At 40.7% G+C, this 13,276-nt stretch overlaps 1 protein-coding gene across 1 annotated transcript in view; it reads right to left on the reverse strand.

Moving 5' to 3' along the window:
- Positions 1-13,276, reverse strand: part of SPEF2 (sperm flagellar and cilia associated 2) — a gene marked incomplete at its 3' end in the record, with an annotated part of 107,407 nt that overhangs the window by 46,479 nt on the left and 47,652 nt on the right. Inside the window, exon 9 of the mRNA XM_007466842.1 lies at positions 9,439-9,607. Coding sequence (XP_007466904.1) covers positions 9,439-9,607 — 169 coding nt within the window. The remainder of the gene's footprint in view (positions 1-9,438; positions 9,608-13,276) is intronic.

The raw sequence follows: 13,276 nt of genomic DNA on the forward strand, positions 1-13,276 counted from the left end.
GAAAGAGTTCAAGTGTAAGCTCACAGTTCATAGGATTAGGTCAGTTTTGAGTTAATACCTTTAAACCAACTGACATCTACTCATATTTCACAATTCAGTTGAAACTTATCCCTTCTAATGGGCCCCCCATAACCTCCGTGTTTATCTATACTTAATATCATGCTCTGGAATGGTTTTTCTCTCATCCCCACTAAATTGTGAGCACCAAGAGGGAAGGATCTCTATCTTAATCAACTTTATATCCCTAGTTCCCAGAACAGTGCTGGAACATAATAGGTGTTCAATATTTATTGACTGACTGACTGAATGAATGAATCAATTAGCTGTATAGGCTCAATATATGTGAACAGAATAAATGAGTAAACGCATGGATATTGCATTTTATTAATTTTGATTAAATACAAAGATGACTTAGTTCTCCAAATAAGATAGGCACAACCCAACCTAAAATCTAGGAACAAGATCAGAAAGTGTCATCCTCACAGATGGAAGTTAGCAAGAATCCACACACTATGTATGAAATTAGCTAACCCTGGAAGCATTTCTAGAAGTAACAGCTTGTAGTATGATTTTGAAAGAGCTTCTCTATTAAATCAAGCCATCCTTTTTTATGGCAGCAGAAAGCATATCAGTTAAAATGTACTAAATTATAAATAATTTATAAATTGGGACTTGTAAGAAGTTCTGCCAGAGATTTTAACAGGGTCCAGAGTGGGTAAGGAGCAGGCTGGGTGAATGGATAGGTAAGGTCTTCTCTATGACAAGCTGTTATGACCTGGTTACTTTCATATCCCTAACTGGATATTTGTCTTGGGTCTCCTAAACTACGTTGACCCAAAGGTGTACCACATGACTGGCAGATAATAAAAATAAGCTGCAGAAATTCCAGCTCTGTTTGTGGCAATTGCCCAGGGCCTCCTAACTTAACTTCCAAGCCTTTCATCTGAGTCCTGGCCTGTTCCAGTACTGCCTAGTTTCCAACCTGCTGGCTTTGTTTCCACTTTCTAGTCTGTTTCTTACCCAGTCTCAGCTTTGATCATTGACTTGCTCAAAGGACTTGGCTTGATCCCACCTCTGCCTCTTCCCGTTTCTGGCTACTTCAGGTAAATTATCTTGACCACCTTTGTTCCAGCTCTAACAACCCAACCCCTGGCACTAGCTCTCATGGTTGACATTCTGTTGGGGTCTGTCCTGTCTCCTACCAGAAGGAATCAGATATAGAAGCACATCTATTATTATGGCAACATGGAAAGTCTAGTGGCTATATTCCAGTTACTGTGCTTGGGGAATTTGGCACTCAGGAAAAAACCAAACTTCACAGGGAAGTACTGAGGTAAAACTTTGTAGCTTTTGGAGCCTCTGTTCTTTGCCTTCTCTTCCCAGGCTCTTTGTCCTCCAACCACCCAAAAACCCTGAGAGAATTTGGAGGAACTGCTTAAATTTGTAATTCAGCTGTTAAAATTCTATCACTGATTAGTTGTAGAATGTGGACAAACACAATGGGATAGAATGTTGACTGTGAAGAGCACTGAATGCTGAGGTGGGGGAAAGGACTGAAACCTTTCAGAGAATCCATGGTTCTCAGGAGAAGAAGAAAGGATGGTTGGATATCTTGCCTGATGGGGAGTTCAGCTCATGTAACCTGGCAGCCCTACAGGGCTTCTTGACCACTGTGTGGGACCTGTTTGATAGGAAGGTTCCTATCAAAGATTGGCAAGATTGATGGAAAGATGGATGCTGCCCTCTACTCCCTCTGACAAGGAGGAAAGGAGGACGGGGAGTTAGCTGATGTGCAACTCAATCCTGACCTCTTATCCAAGAATTGGGCCCATTTCTTACCCAAGAAATGGGCTCTCTATCGGGACCCATTTCCAAGAAGCCCTCAGCACAACTTGAAAAGATGAGCTGGCCCTGCTGAGTGAGTTTGGCAGCCTTTCCAAGTCGCCTGACCTCCAATCAGGTCAGAGTATGGTCAGCTGCCTGGCCACACCTTCCGGCCAGACAATTTGGCCTTCAGCTTCCAGAGAAGGCAGGGGCATGGTGATGTACAGTTCTCACTGACATTGGCATGGTAGGTGCATCTACAGAGAGGAGGCATACCTCTGCACTAGAGTGCTGAGTGTGGACCACATCTTATCTACAGCCAGGAAGTGCAAGCGTCGCCCATGGTAACGAGGGAAAGGCAGATGTTATCACTACTTCACCTACTATGCTCAGCTGAAGACTGTTTGGGCTAGAAGCAGCACTGTGAGTAGCCAATGCCTTTCTATAGGTTGATCCCATGGTTAATTCCGGCTCATCAGGAAATCTGAAGAACGGTCCTAGTCCAATAATGGCTTTCACTCAGCAGCTTGCTCACTTCTGTCCCAGCAGTAGCCTTCCCCAGTCTGCCCTGATCTAATACTATGGAAACAGACATATTTAATTCTAGTCTGTCACAGAAGAAGACCCAGGACAACAGACTCCATCTACCTTGTGGTTATTTTTGGAGGGAAATTCAAATTGGCCATGGTCAGTTAGTTAGAATGTGACAAAGATCACTGTCAAAGCCTACAGGCCCACACCTGAGAGAGCCTGGCACCTCCCTATGCAATCCAATAACTCTTGCTTCTAACAAGTCCAGAAGTTCAGAAAGCTCAGCAGTTGTGAGCAATGGCAGGCTTCTTTTTCCAAAACTCTGAGCTACTGATTACTTGTAAGTCAGGCAGCTAGAATCACTGGGCTGAAATTTTGTCTTACAGGTTTGATTACCAGGGGTAACTGAGACTAAGCCACTCTGAGAGATCCTCTGTCCTGAAAACTTACATTTCAGTGCTGCTGAAATTCAAGGACAAATCAGATGCAAACAGTGGGCAGGGGCTTCTGCTTAGCACTGTGATTCGACATACGCAAAGTGACCCACTGAGATCAGGTGGAAGAGTAGCTTACTTGCCCCCAAATGATGGGCTCCTACTCCTGGTTCCATTCTGTGTCCTGGAATGCCACATGGCCCTCCAAGGCATTGATCATGGCACACTGGGAACTGAAGCAGCTGTGCAGCTAGCCCAGTGCTTTTCAAAGCAGAATTGCCTGGGTCTACAACAAATTAAGACTAAGGCTACTGAATTTCTCCTGATGCCCTAGTGCCCTTGGGACAGCATCACACTGGACTTCATATCACATCTCTCCTTGTGCCATAAACAATTCTGGTGGTAGTGGCCATCATTATGAAAACAGTAATCTCATTCCTTAGATGCTCAAACTACACTCTGTTCATCATCATGGAGGTGGTAGTCCTCCTCAAGATCACTTTTTTACTAATTTCTGTGGTCTTCTGGACCACAGAAAGAACTTTTCCAGAGACTTCTACATCCAAACTCACCTATCTGTTGCCACTGCCCAGCCAAGGACAGTCAGATAGGCTTGGTTAAAATTTCTTAAATGTCACAAAGCATGGAGACACTATGACTTGGTCTAACTATCTTGTCACTGCAAAATTCACACATTTTTCCACACAGAATACCCTCTCTCATAATAATGACCACTGTCACTCTCTCTATTTTCTTTGTTTCACTGCTAAGGTTGATAACTCAAAGAGGTGTAGAGCACCCCAAAACAGCTTAGAAATGGCATTGACCAATATATGAAAGACTACTCTAGGGCCAATGTACTAAAGAATATGGCTGACAGACTCTGGGTACTGGACAGGAGTGGTAGAGTACAGGGTCTTCTGGATGGGAGTTTCTCTTGTTCTCAGCCCAACACATCTGCCCAACACCAAAATTCAAAGACTTTCTTGGATCCATTCAAGTTTCTTGTGGTTACCAACCCCAATGTATTCTTGCCATATTTATCTGCCAAGGCATAGCTTTAGTGTTCAGATCCCCAGAGCTAGCTCTAAAGTACTAGATGGGAAGTCTGAGCAATTGATTGAAGAGAAGCTGGACTGGAGGCATAGAAGCTGGCTTCCACAGTTGTCCAAGTAGGTAAAGGATGAATCTTGTGGCAGGAAACCCAGGGAAGACTTGATCACTCTCTGTCTTGCCTGGCCCCAAATGAGAGGGAGTCTGGGAGAGAATTAGATTCTCCCTATTCTATGTGATCTAGAGCAAACAAAAATGAGTGGTGAACGTTTACTCTATTCTCATTCGTATCAGTCACCCAGGGATCTTCTCGTTGGCTATGTCCTTCTCACTCGTCTTTCCATTCCACTTCTATCTGGGTGCCAGTTCTTTAACTCTGCAAACCATTTCTCAATTCTGGTCTAACGCCCTGAACCTGACACCTTAATTCAACTATTCCTACCATGGTTTTCTAATGAACTCAGCTTGTCTTCAATTCTAGTAATTTGAAGCCAAATACCCTTCCCATGACCCAGGCTTCCCTTCTATTACACAAGACACATACCCAATAGACATAGCCCTAGACCTCTGCCAAGCCTACTCCAGCCATCTGAAGTCCTTGGCCCACAAGAATTAGAAGACACCCTTGGGCCTAGGGCAACTATAGCTCCCTTTGAAGACTAATATAGTGACATTTTGTTTTGTGAGTTAGTATCACTGTGCTTGATAACCATTAATCAGTATTGTAGGGCATAATGGTGATTCCACCAAGACACAGACACACAATGAGGTCTAACCTGAGAAAGCCTTACCATTAGAGGAGAAATTTAGTGAGAGCCTGAGTCAAAAATGTAATCAAAGGGAGAGGAAAATTACAGCAATGAATGCATAGGACGAACCTGGGAACATTCCTTTCAGTATCAAACTTCTTTCTTAGCTCCTATTTTGGAGGCTGATAATGGTTTTGTTACCTATCTTGGAAAATGTTTGTATTTTAGCAGATGCCTCTGACGTCTCCATCCATGTCTTTAGCCCACATGATAATGTGGGCCATCAGGTACAATGGTAGGCAGGATTAAAGCAGAATGGCCTGACGGAAAATCTCAACTCCCTTCATGTAAGCAAGTGCTTACTCCACCTACTTAACAGTCACATATATTCCTGCATATCTGAAAATAAAAGATATAACCATCATAAATTCACAGTCAAAGAGTAAGTCATTAAGATTTCTTAGCAGGGCACAAAAGAGGCCATGAAAAAAAAATTTCATCTGAAATTAGGGATTCCTTGCTTGACTAGTAAGTTTGCACTTGGCAACATTTTATAAGTCTCCTGAATAAGCACATATGTCATAGACTGAATTGTGTCTCTCCAAAATTCATTTATTGAGGCCCTAACCTCCACTGTGATGGTATTTGGAGGTGGGGCCTTTGGGAGGTAGTTAGGTTTAGATGAGGTTATGAGGGTGGAGGCTCCATGACAGGATTAGTGTCCTTTTAAGAAGAAGAAGAGAGATCAAAGTTCTCTTTCTTTCTTCTCTATGTGAGGACATGACAAGAAGGTGGCTGTTTGCAATTCAGGAAGAAAGTCCTCACTGGGGAACCAAATCAGCTGGGACCTTGATCTTGGATTTCCTAGAACTGTGAGAAATAAATTCCTATTGTTGAAGCCACCCAGTCTACAGTATTTTCTTATGGTAGCTTGAGCTAATACAATGGGTATCTTTAAACACACACACACAACAAAAACAACAACAATAATAGCCGCAAAAAAAATAAGATGATCTACTCACATGACCTTAAGACTCATCTACTAAAATCTATCACTGTGCTTGTGTCAGTTATCCAGTGACATCACTTGAGTGATACAGGCTTCAAACTGATATTCTGCCCACAGGGAACTGATTAAATACTAAACCATGAAAATCTGGGTCATTCATTGGGAAGTCAGGAGCAAGGCAAGAGCTAGGCTGGAGAGTCCACTGTCAGATGTCAAATCTAAAAAGCCACTGGATCAATGCCAAAGGCTGGGATTGGAGAGTAAGAAGAAGACAGTATCTGGATACTGCCTTTAGGTCAAACAAGTCAGATGAGACTTATATAGGAAGACAAACTACCCAATGGTGCATTTAGTCCCACATTCCTATTCCCCAGTGGAAAAAGACCTCGTGATAATAAATGTCATTCTATAAGTAAATTTGGGGATGGGTAGGTATACATCTGCTATAGTGACAAGAGTATGAATGTTAAACCATAACATATACAATTACATCTTAAAGTCTAGTTAAGGGAAAATCATAAGCCAAAAGTGCGGCTGATAAAAACGTGAGTTTCAACACACGCTGTAGGGTTAGCCCAACAACCACAGCAAACTCAAGTGATCATTAACTTCAGTAGGAATTTTCATTAAAAACAAAAATAACAGCAATTAAAAACTATGACCAGCTTCAGACAACACGGATGATGTGCTGGACACAAAACATCTTTCCTCCAAATTGTAGGAATTCCAACTACAACTTGTTCGTGAGCATGCGCAGTAGAGCCCTGCAAATTGCCAAGTGCTTCGTGGCATGGACTTCTTAGAAAAATCTGCATCAGCAGGAAACCGTGGCCATGGGCTAATTTTAGTTTATGAACACCCCATTTTAGTAACTCAAACTCATTCAGTAGATAACTGCTAATAAGCAACTTATGTTAAAATAAAATGCTATGGAATTGTGAGTCATTTGCCAGGAAGAATCATGGAAAGGATTTGCATTTGGGGGAGTCTGGGGGTCCACTGCATAACTGAGAACCAGTGGCTGTTATGTGGGGGTTATGCTGTTAGCTGAACTGGAGCAGCTGGGCTCCTGGCTTAGCCTGCTGCCGGTGGTCCATAGCATTTCGGGACTCCTCCCTAACTCCTTGTTATCCTATGGCAGTTGGCTGGGAATCCCAGTAGGGTTTGGCTGCTCCGTGATGCTGCTTCTGCCTCCTTCTTAGGAGAGATAAATGATATTTTTGGCCACACCATTCCTGGGCTACAGCTCTCTCACATGTAGCCAGTCTATAAAAAGGGTATGATGATTAGGAAATAATGTCAAATTATTGGCAGCTATATACGACATGGACATGAGCAAAATTTTGTTTTTATGCCAGTTTCTAGGTGTGATATTTAAAATTTTTAAACATGATAGCTTACTCTAACAGAGCTTTAAAAGTATGATCTCAAAACCAGGAAGCATCAGTTCTACACTGATGGTGGGTATAGGCATTAATAAAATATGCTAAGAATGTAAACTTTTTGAAGATCAATTTCTAAGCTAAGTGTTTGATTGACGGATTAAAAATCCTGAGCAAAGTTAGCACTTTGCTAAAACTGTTCCACGTTTATTAAGCCAGATGTGTTGATCCTCTGCCTGTTGTGAAAGACTATTTAAGCCAGATAATGTATTTTCCAAGTTGAAACATTTATTTTTTACTTAAATGCAAAACATTTAACAAGTATCTGAAGAGACAAAAGCTCTAATAATAGGGAATGATAATAGGATAGTTTACAGTATATGCTAACACCTGTATGTGGTATATTTGCCATCATGTAGTCCAAATGAACACAGCATATAAACACATATCAGAAATCCTAAGGTAATATTCACTTCTAGGACAACAGCAGAGGCCATAAGCAAAATAAACTGCATTACCAGACGTCCATGTACTCCTAAAAAATGTTTATAATTTCTTGCAAAAGAAACGTACCGGCTGCTTCAGGATGTGGGTGAGACAAGCATGTTCCTGTGGTAACAATTTCCCAAACAAGAAAATAGTTAAAAAGACAAATCTTTGCTAAGCTGCAGACTACCAGGTCTCCTGATTTATGAAAGCAACAAGATAGAGCTGGTTAAGAAATAACTCAGAAATATTTCATGAATCAGCAAAATCTGTCAAGTAAAATGACTTCTGAATTTACAATGCAAAGAAATACCTTCACATAGTTTGACACTGTCAAAGCATTTTATTATGTAGCGTTGAACTTTAGGTTGACATACTAGATCTAGAATATTCTACAACCATGCAAAATAAATATGCACATATGTCCCGTAAGGTTCTGGCCAATCCTTAATAAATAATCATTATTTTAGTGATCTAAATATAGATTCATCCAATTAAAATATGGTGTACATTTAGTTTCTCATAATCTCATTTTCTTTCCTTCTTTTTAAAAATAAGCTTGTCTTCTTCAATAGTTACATATTTTACACTTTGCCCTGTTCATTGTCATTCATTCATTTTATTCGTGAATCCTTTCAACAAACATTGAGTATTTGCTAAATACCAGCAGATGATTGGGTCGAATCATCTTTTCTTTTTTTTTAAAAAAAAATTTATTTATTTTTGGCTGCATTGGGTCTTCGTTGCTGCGCGTGGGTTTCCTCTAGTTGCGGTGAGTGGGGGCTACTCTTCATTGCAGTGCGTGGGCTTCTTATTGTGGTGGTTTCTCTTGTTGCGGAGCACGGGCTCTAGGCTTGTGGGCTTCAGTAGTTGTGGCATGCAGGTTCAGTAGTTGTGGCTCGCAGACTCTTAGAGCACAGGCTCAGTAGTTGTGGCTCACAGGCTTGGTTGCTCCGTGGCATGTGGGATCTTCCCAGATCAGGGCTCGAACCCATGTCCCCTGCATTGGCAGGCAGATTCTTAACCACTGTGCTGCCAGGGGCCAAGCTTTTCTTTTTTTCATGTTGAATTTACTACTCTTCTGAAACTCATTCAATAATATTTCTAATAATTAAAAGCCTCATTCTTCACCCCATTGCTGATGATCTACCCAGAACTTCTATCCCATAGCCATTCATTTCACATCTTTCCCACTAAAAGTGAGATGAAGTGGGGTAGGGAGGACAGGATGGTGAGGAAAGAAACTGGTACATATTATTTGCATCCAACACTCAGTGCACTTGGTTAAGTGTTTAACACATATTACCTTAAATAAGTTTCACAACAACAAAAGAAGGTAATCATATTATTATCCCCATTTCATATATTGTGAAACCGAGACTCTTAGCACTTAAGGGACTGGCCACCTAAGGTCTCACAGTTAGCAGTTGGCAGTGCCAATAATGGGACCTTGGCCTGTTTACCCCAAAGGTTTTTCAGCAGCTCTTCTAAGAAGCATAGTTGGCACCCCATACCTTTTAAAAACTCATTGAATAAAATTTTGTTTGCATCTATGCTACTTGGAAAACTCAGACCTCCTCTTCTTCCATTTTCCTTCAAAACCAATATGCTATTTAGATAAATTACTAGAAAAATACATTTAACCAGGGGTTTTGAAGCAAGGTAGAAAGCTCACACAAAGAAAATTGCTAATGAATAATTAAAAACTTTAAAATCCTGAAATCTAACTATTGAATTATGTGTAATTTTTTTTCAGACCACCCTCTAGTATTACTGGAAGTAACAGATAATAGATTACAAATAGGTTAGGTATTTAAAAGTTAGTACTATAAATACAAATTAAACAAAGGGAAAATAAAATGCCCTGTTTTATTAGTAGAGATGAAAAGAAATAATATCACAAAATTAATGCTAAAGCAACACTATTTATTATGTTGCATTCTCTTTAATTATTCCACATCAGTAGGTACCTTATATTCTTCATAATCATTGTTATCTAGCAAGTCCCTTTTCTCCAGTTCTATGAGCTGTTCTGCAGAGAGCTTAGCTGGCAGATGCTTAAGAGACGCTTGCTCATATATGGGCTTTCCATTAAAAAACAGTTCCTTCCAATCATGCATCAACTTATATGGAATCAGGCTACAGCAAAAAAGAAAAAAAAAAGGTCGAGAGGAATCAATGGTTAGTTAAATACACATCTTAAATCTTAGTCTTTCTATTACCATGTTCATTCACCAGGATCTGCTATTTGAGGCCAGAGGTTCCTCTTACTATGACATTTCTAATAGCCAGTAAAATGGCTGAAACTTAGTAGGTTTGAATGAATAAATGTTACCTAAAGCCATTGGTTCTTCAAATTTTCTTTGATTGCGCACTGAAAGCACAATATATCTAAAAATACTGACGACTGGGCTTCCCTGGTGGCGCAGTGGTTGAGAGTCCGCCTGCCGATGCAGGAGACACGGGTTCGTGCCCCGGTCCGAGAGAATCCCACGTGCCACGGAGTGGCTGGGCCCGTGAGCCATGGCCGCTGAACCTGTGCGTCCAGAGGCTGTGCTCCGCAACAGGAGAGGCCACAACAGTGAGAGGCCCGCGTACCGCAAAAAACAAAACAAAAAACAAAAAAAAAAACAAAACAAAAAACAAAAAAAAAACTGACGACTATCACAAAACTTAGGTTCTTTGATTTCCGGCTGCGATACTAAATGGCTGTGCAAGCTTTGGAAATCAGTTAAATGCTCCAATATCAGTGCCCTCCTATGCAAAATGAACAGACTGAATACTTTCCAAGCCCTCTTTAAGATGACAGTTGGTTTACATATTTGCAAATAATTTGTAACAGAAAAAAAATCTAATGTTATGGTAGTCTTATTGTCATTGCACGTTTGGTAACCTGTGCAATTATTTTTCAGTACTTTTTCTATTTAAGTCAGATGAATGACTTGGTAATCAGGACAGAATGATGGGAAAGTAGTTCCAAGAGGAACAAAATGTGCAAAGGAAGGAAAGAGCCTGACATGATTCAGATGCATTTCTCTAAAAATAGTGGGACTAAAGCTTGAAACTGCAACTTAAAAAGTTGTATTTCATTCTGATACATGCTACAACATGGATAAACCTTGAAGACATTATACTAAATGAAATAAGCCAGACACAAAAGGACAAATATTGTATGATTCCACTTACATGAGGACCCTAAAATAGACAAATTCATAGAGACAGAAAGTAGAACAGAGGTTAGCAGGGCTGGAGGGAAGGGGAATGGGGAGTTATTATTCTATTTAATGGGTACAGCACTTCAGTTTGGGATGACGAAAAAGTTCTGGAGGTGGATGGTGGGGATGGGTGCACAGCAGTGTGACTGTACCTAATGCCAGCGAACTCATAAATGGTTGAAAACCACTTAAAAACGGTTAAAATGCTAAATTTTATGTTATGTATGTTTCTCCACCATAATAAAGTACTATTTCAATTAAATGTGAACTTCAAATATAATCATTGTTTTCCATTAATAAAATATTGATATTTGTTAAAGATTACTTTATAGAGATATGAAGTTTAGAAATTAATAGCTTAGGTATAGAAAAATTCTTTTTTTAAAAAATAAAACCCTATTTGTTTTTTTCTGGGTTTTTTTGTTTGTTTATTTTTGGTTGCAATGGGTCTGGGTCTTCGTTGCCGCGCACGGGCTTTCTCTAGTTGCGGTGAGCGGGGGCTACTCTTCGTTGCGGTGCGTGGGCTTCTCACTGTGGCAGCTTCTCTTGTTACAGAGCACGGGCTCTAGAGCGCAGGCTCAGTAGTTGTGGCGCACGGGCTTTGTTGCTCCGCGGCACGTGGGATCCTCCCGGACCAGGGTTCGAACCCGTATTCCCTGCACTAGCAGTCAGATTCTTAACCACTGTGCCACCAGGGAAGACCCACATAGAAAAATTCTAACATCAGAATTATTGAAATGGCATTGGCTCCTATGGTGAAGTAAATGATTAACAACTTATATATTGTCCAAAACTTAATGTTGCAATTACTGAATTAATATTCTATTATCTGAATATCAATTATTTTATTAAGGAGCAGTCTTAACAAAAGTCAGTTCATGTAAGTAGGCTGATATCAAGAATATCCCTGTGCTTTAGAAAGAAATACATATTGATAACATCTTGTTTAGGGAAGCACATAGAGAGAATAATGTGAGTTTATCTCGACTGTTAGTAGTGTAGACTAAAAAGATCTTAACATATACGTGTAATCATTGCATTCAGTTGCAAGTAAAAGACACTTATAATTTCAAAGTAAAAGACCCCTTCAAAGTTTAGGGTACTAATACCTCTGGAACTTTAAAATTTTTTGTATTTTTTCATTAAAATAAAAATGGCTTTATATAACCAATATATTCTCAATATTAATTTTCACGAAGCAGGATTTATAGAGTAATAAAAGGCAGACTATATATGAGTCTGTGAAATATATTAGTCAAACTCAATACACACAAGAGGTCCTCAACTTACTAATAAGTTGTGCTCTGTAAGGGGATTTTAGGTTACCTATTTGACATAGAAATAATACTTCTAGGACAGCTGGTTACCATCTGATTCCTTTCATGCTGGCCCCCAGCCAGTGCTACTGGGACTATCTCCACCACCTCTCCCAACAGAAGCATTCACGGAACTGGGATTTGAGGAATCCTTTTCCCACAGTCTTCTTTCCAGGCTCTCCCAGGCTCGTGTCATGGGGATCTCTGGCACTCTCTGACTGGCAGCGGCATGACCCTCTGCCGTCGTTGACACATGGTGTTCTCCCTGTGTGTCTCCTCTCTACTTCTTATAAGGACACCAGTCATATTTAATTAAGGTCCCATCCCACACGAGTATGACCTTATCTTAACTAATCTATCAGTAATGACTATTTCCAGATAAGGTTACACTCTGAGGTATGGGGGATTAGAACTTTAACATATCTTTCTGGGGGGACACAATTCAACCCATATATAAGCATCTATATATTGCCTTTTTAGACACTTAAAATTACAAAGTATTAATAAAATCTCCCTTAAAAGTTTATGATACCAATACCTCTAGAACTTTAATTTTATACACTCAGTTTTTACATTCAGTTTGAGCTCTTCCTGGTTGTTGGTATGATGCATGAGCTGTTATTGAAGTCTGCACACTTGTGGATTATGTTGCAAGACTCTGAATCTTGCATAAGCCTTCTGTTCTAGCTGTTTTTTTCTGACGTTGCTCAGGCAAGGGAAACAGAAGGGGCCACCGTGTTACTGGCAGGTGTGGACAGAAGTCCTCACGTGGCCTTCCTCACCACCTCAGGGGAGGGCATCCTTGTTACTGTAGGAGAAGGTAGCAGTTCTGGCCCTCCACATGGTCTCCACTGCAGTGTGGGTGGCCTTGTGACCACTGGGCAATGGTGAAAGTCCCGACCCTCCCTAGGCTTCTCTAACACCACCCCAGTAGGGAGGGGAGGAGTGGCCAGTACTGCCAGGTGGGGGTGGAAGTCCATGCTTCCTACTTGGCCACTGGGACAGCACCCTCGTGGTGTCCCAGAGGTCCCTCATTACAGCCTTGTGAGGGTGGAAGACAGGCTCTCTACTTGGCCTTTGCTGGCACGGGTGGGAATGGGGCTACATTTGTGTGTGTGTGTGTGTGTGTGTGTGTGTGCGTGGTATTTGGGGAAGAGTGGTTATTGTCTAAAAGTTTCACATCTTGCTAGTCTGCTCCTAAACTGGTTCTTTGACTAGAGACAGCAGGTTTCTGTTGGGGTTATTTTTTTTTTTTTTTTTTTTTTTTTTTTTTTTTT

This window comes from Lipotes vexillifer, unplaced genomic scaffold (assembly GCF_000442215.2).
Source record: "Lipotes vexillifer unplaced genomic scaffold, Lipotes_vexillifer_v1.1 scaffold647, whole genome shotgun sequence".
NCBI classification, from domain to species: domain Eukaryota; kingdom Metazoa; phylum Chordata; class Mammalia; order Artiodactyla; family Lipotidae; genus Lipotes; species Lipotes vexillifer.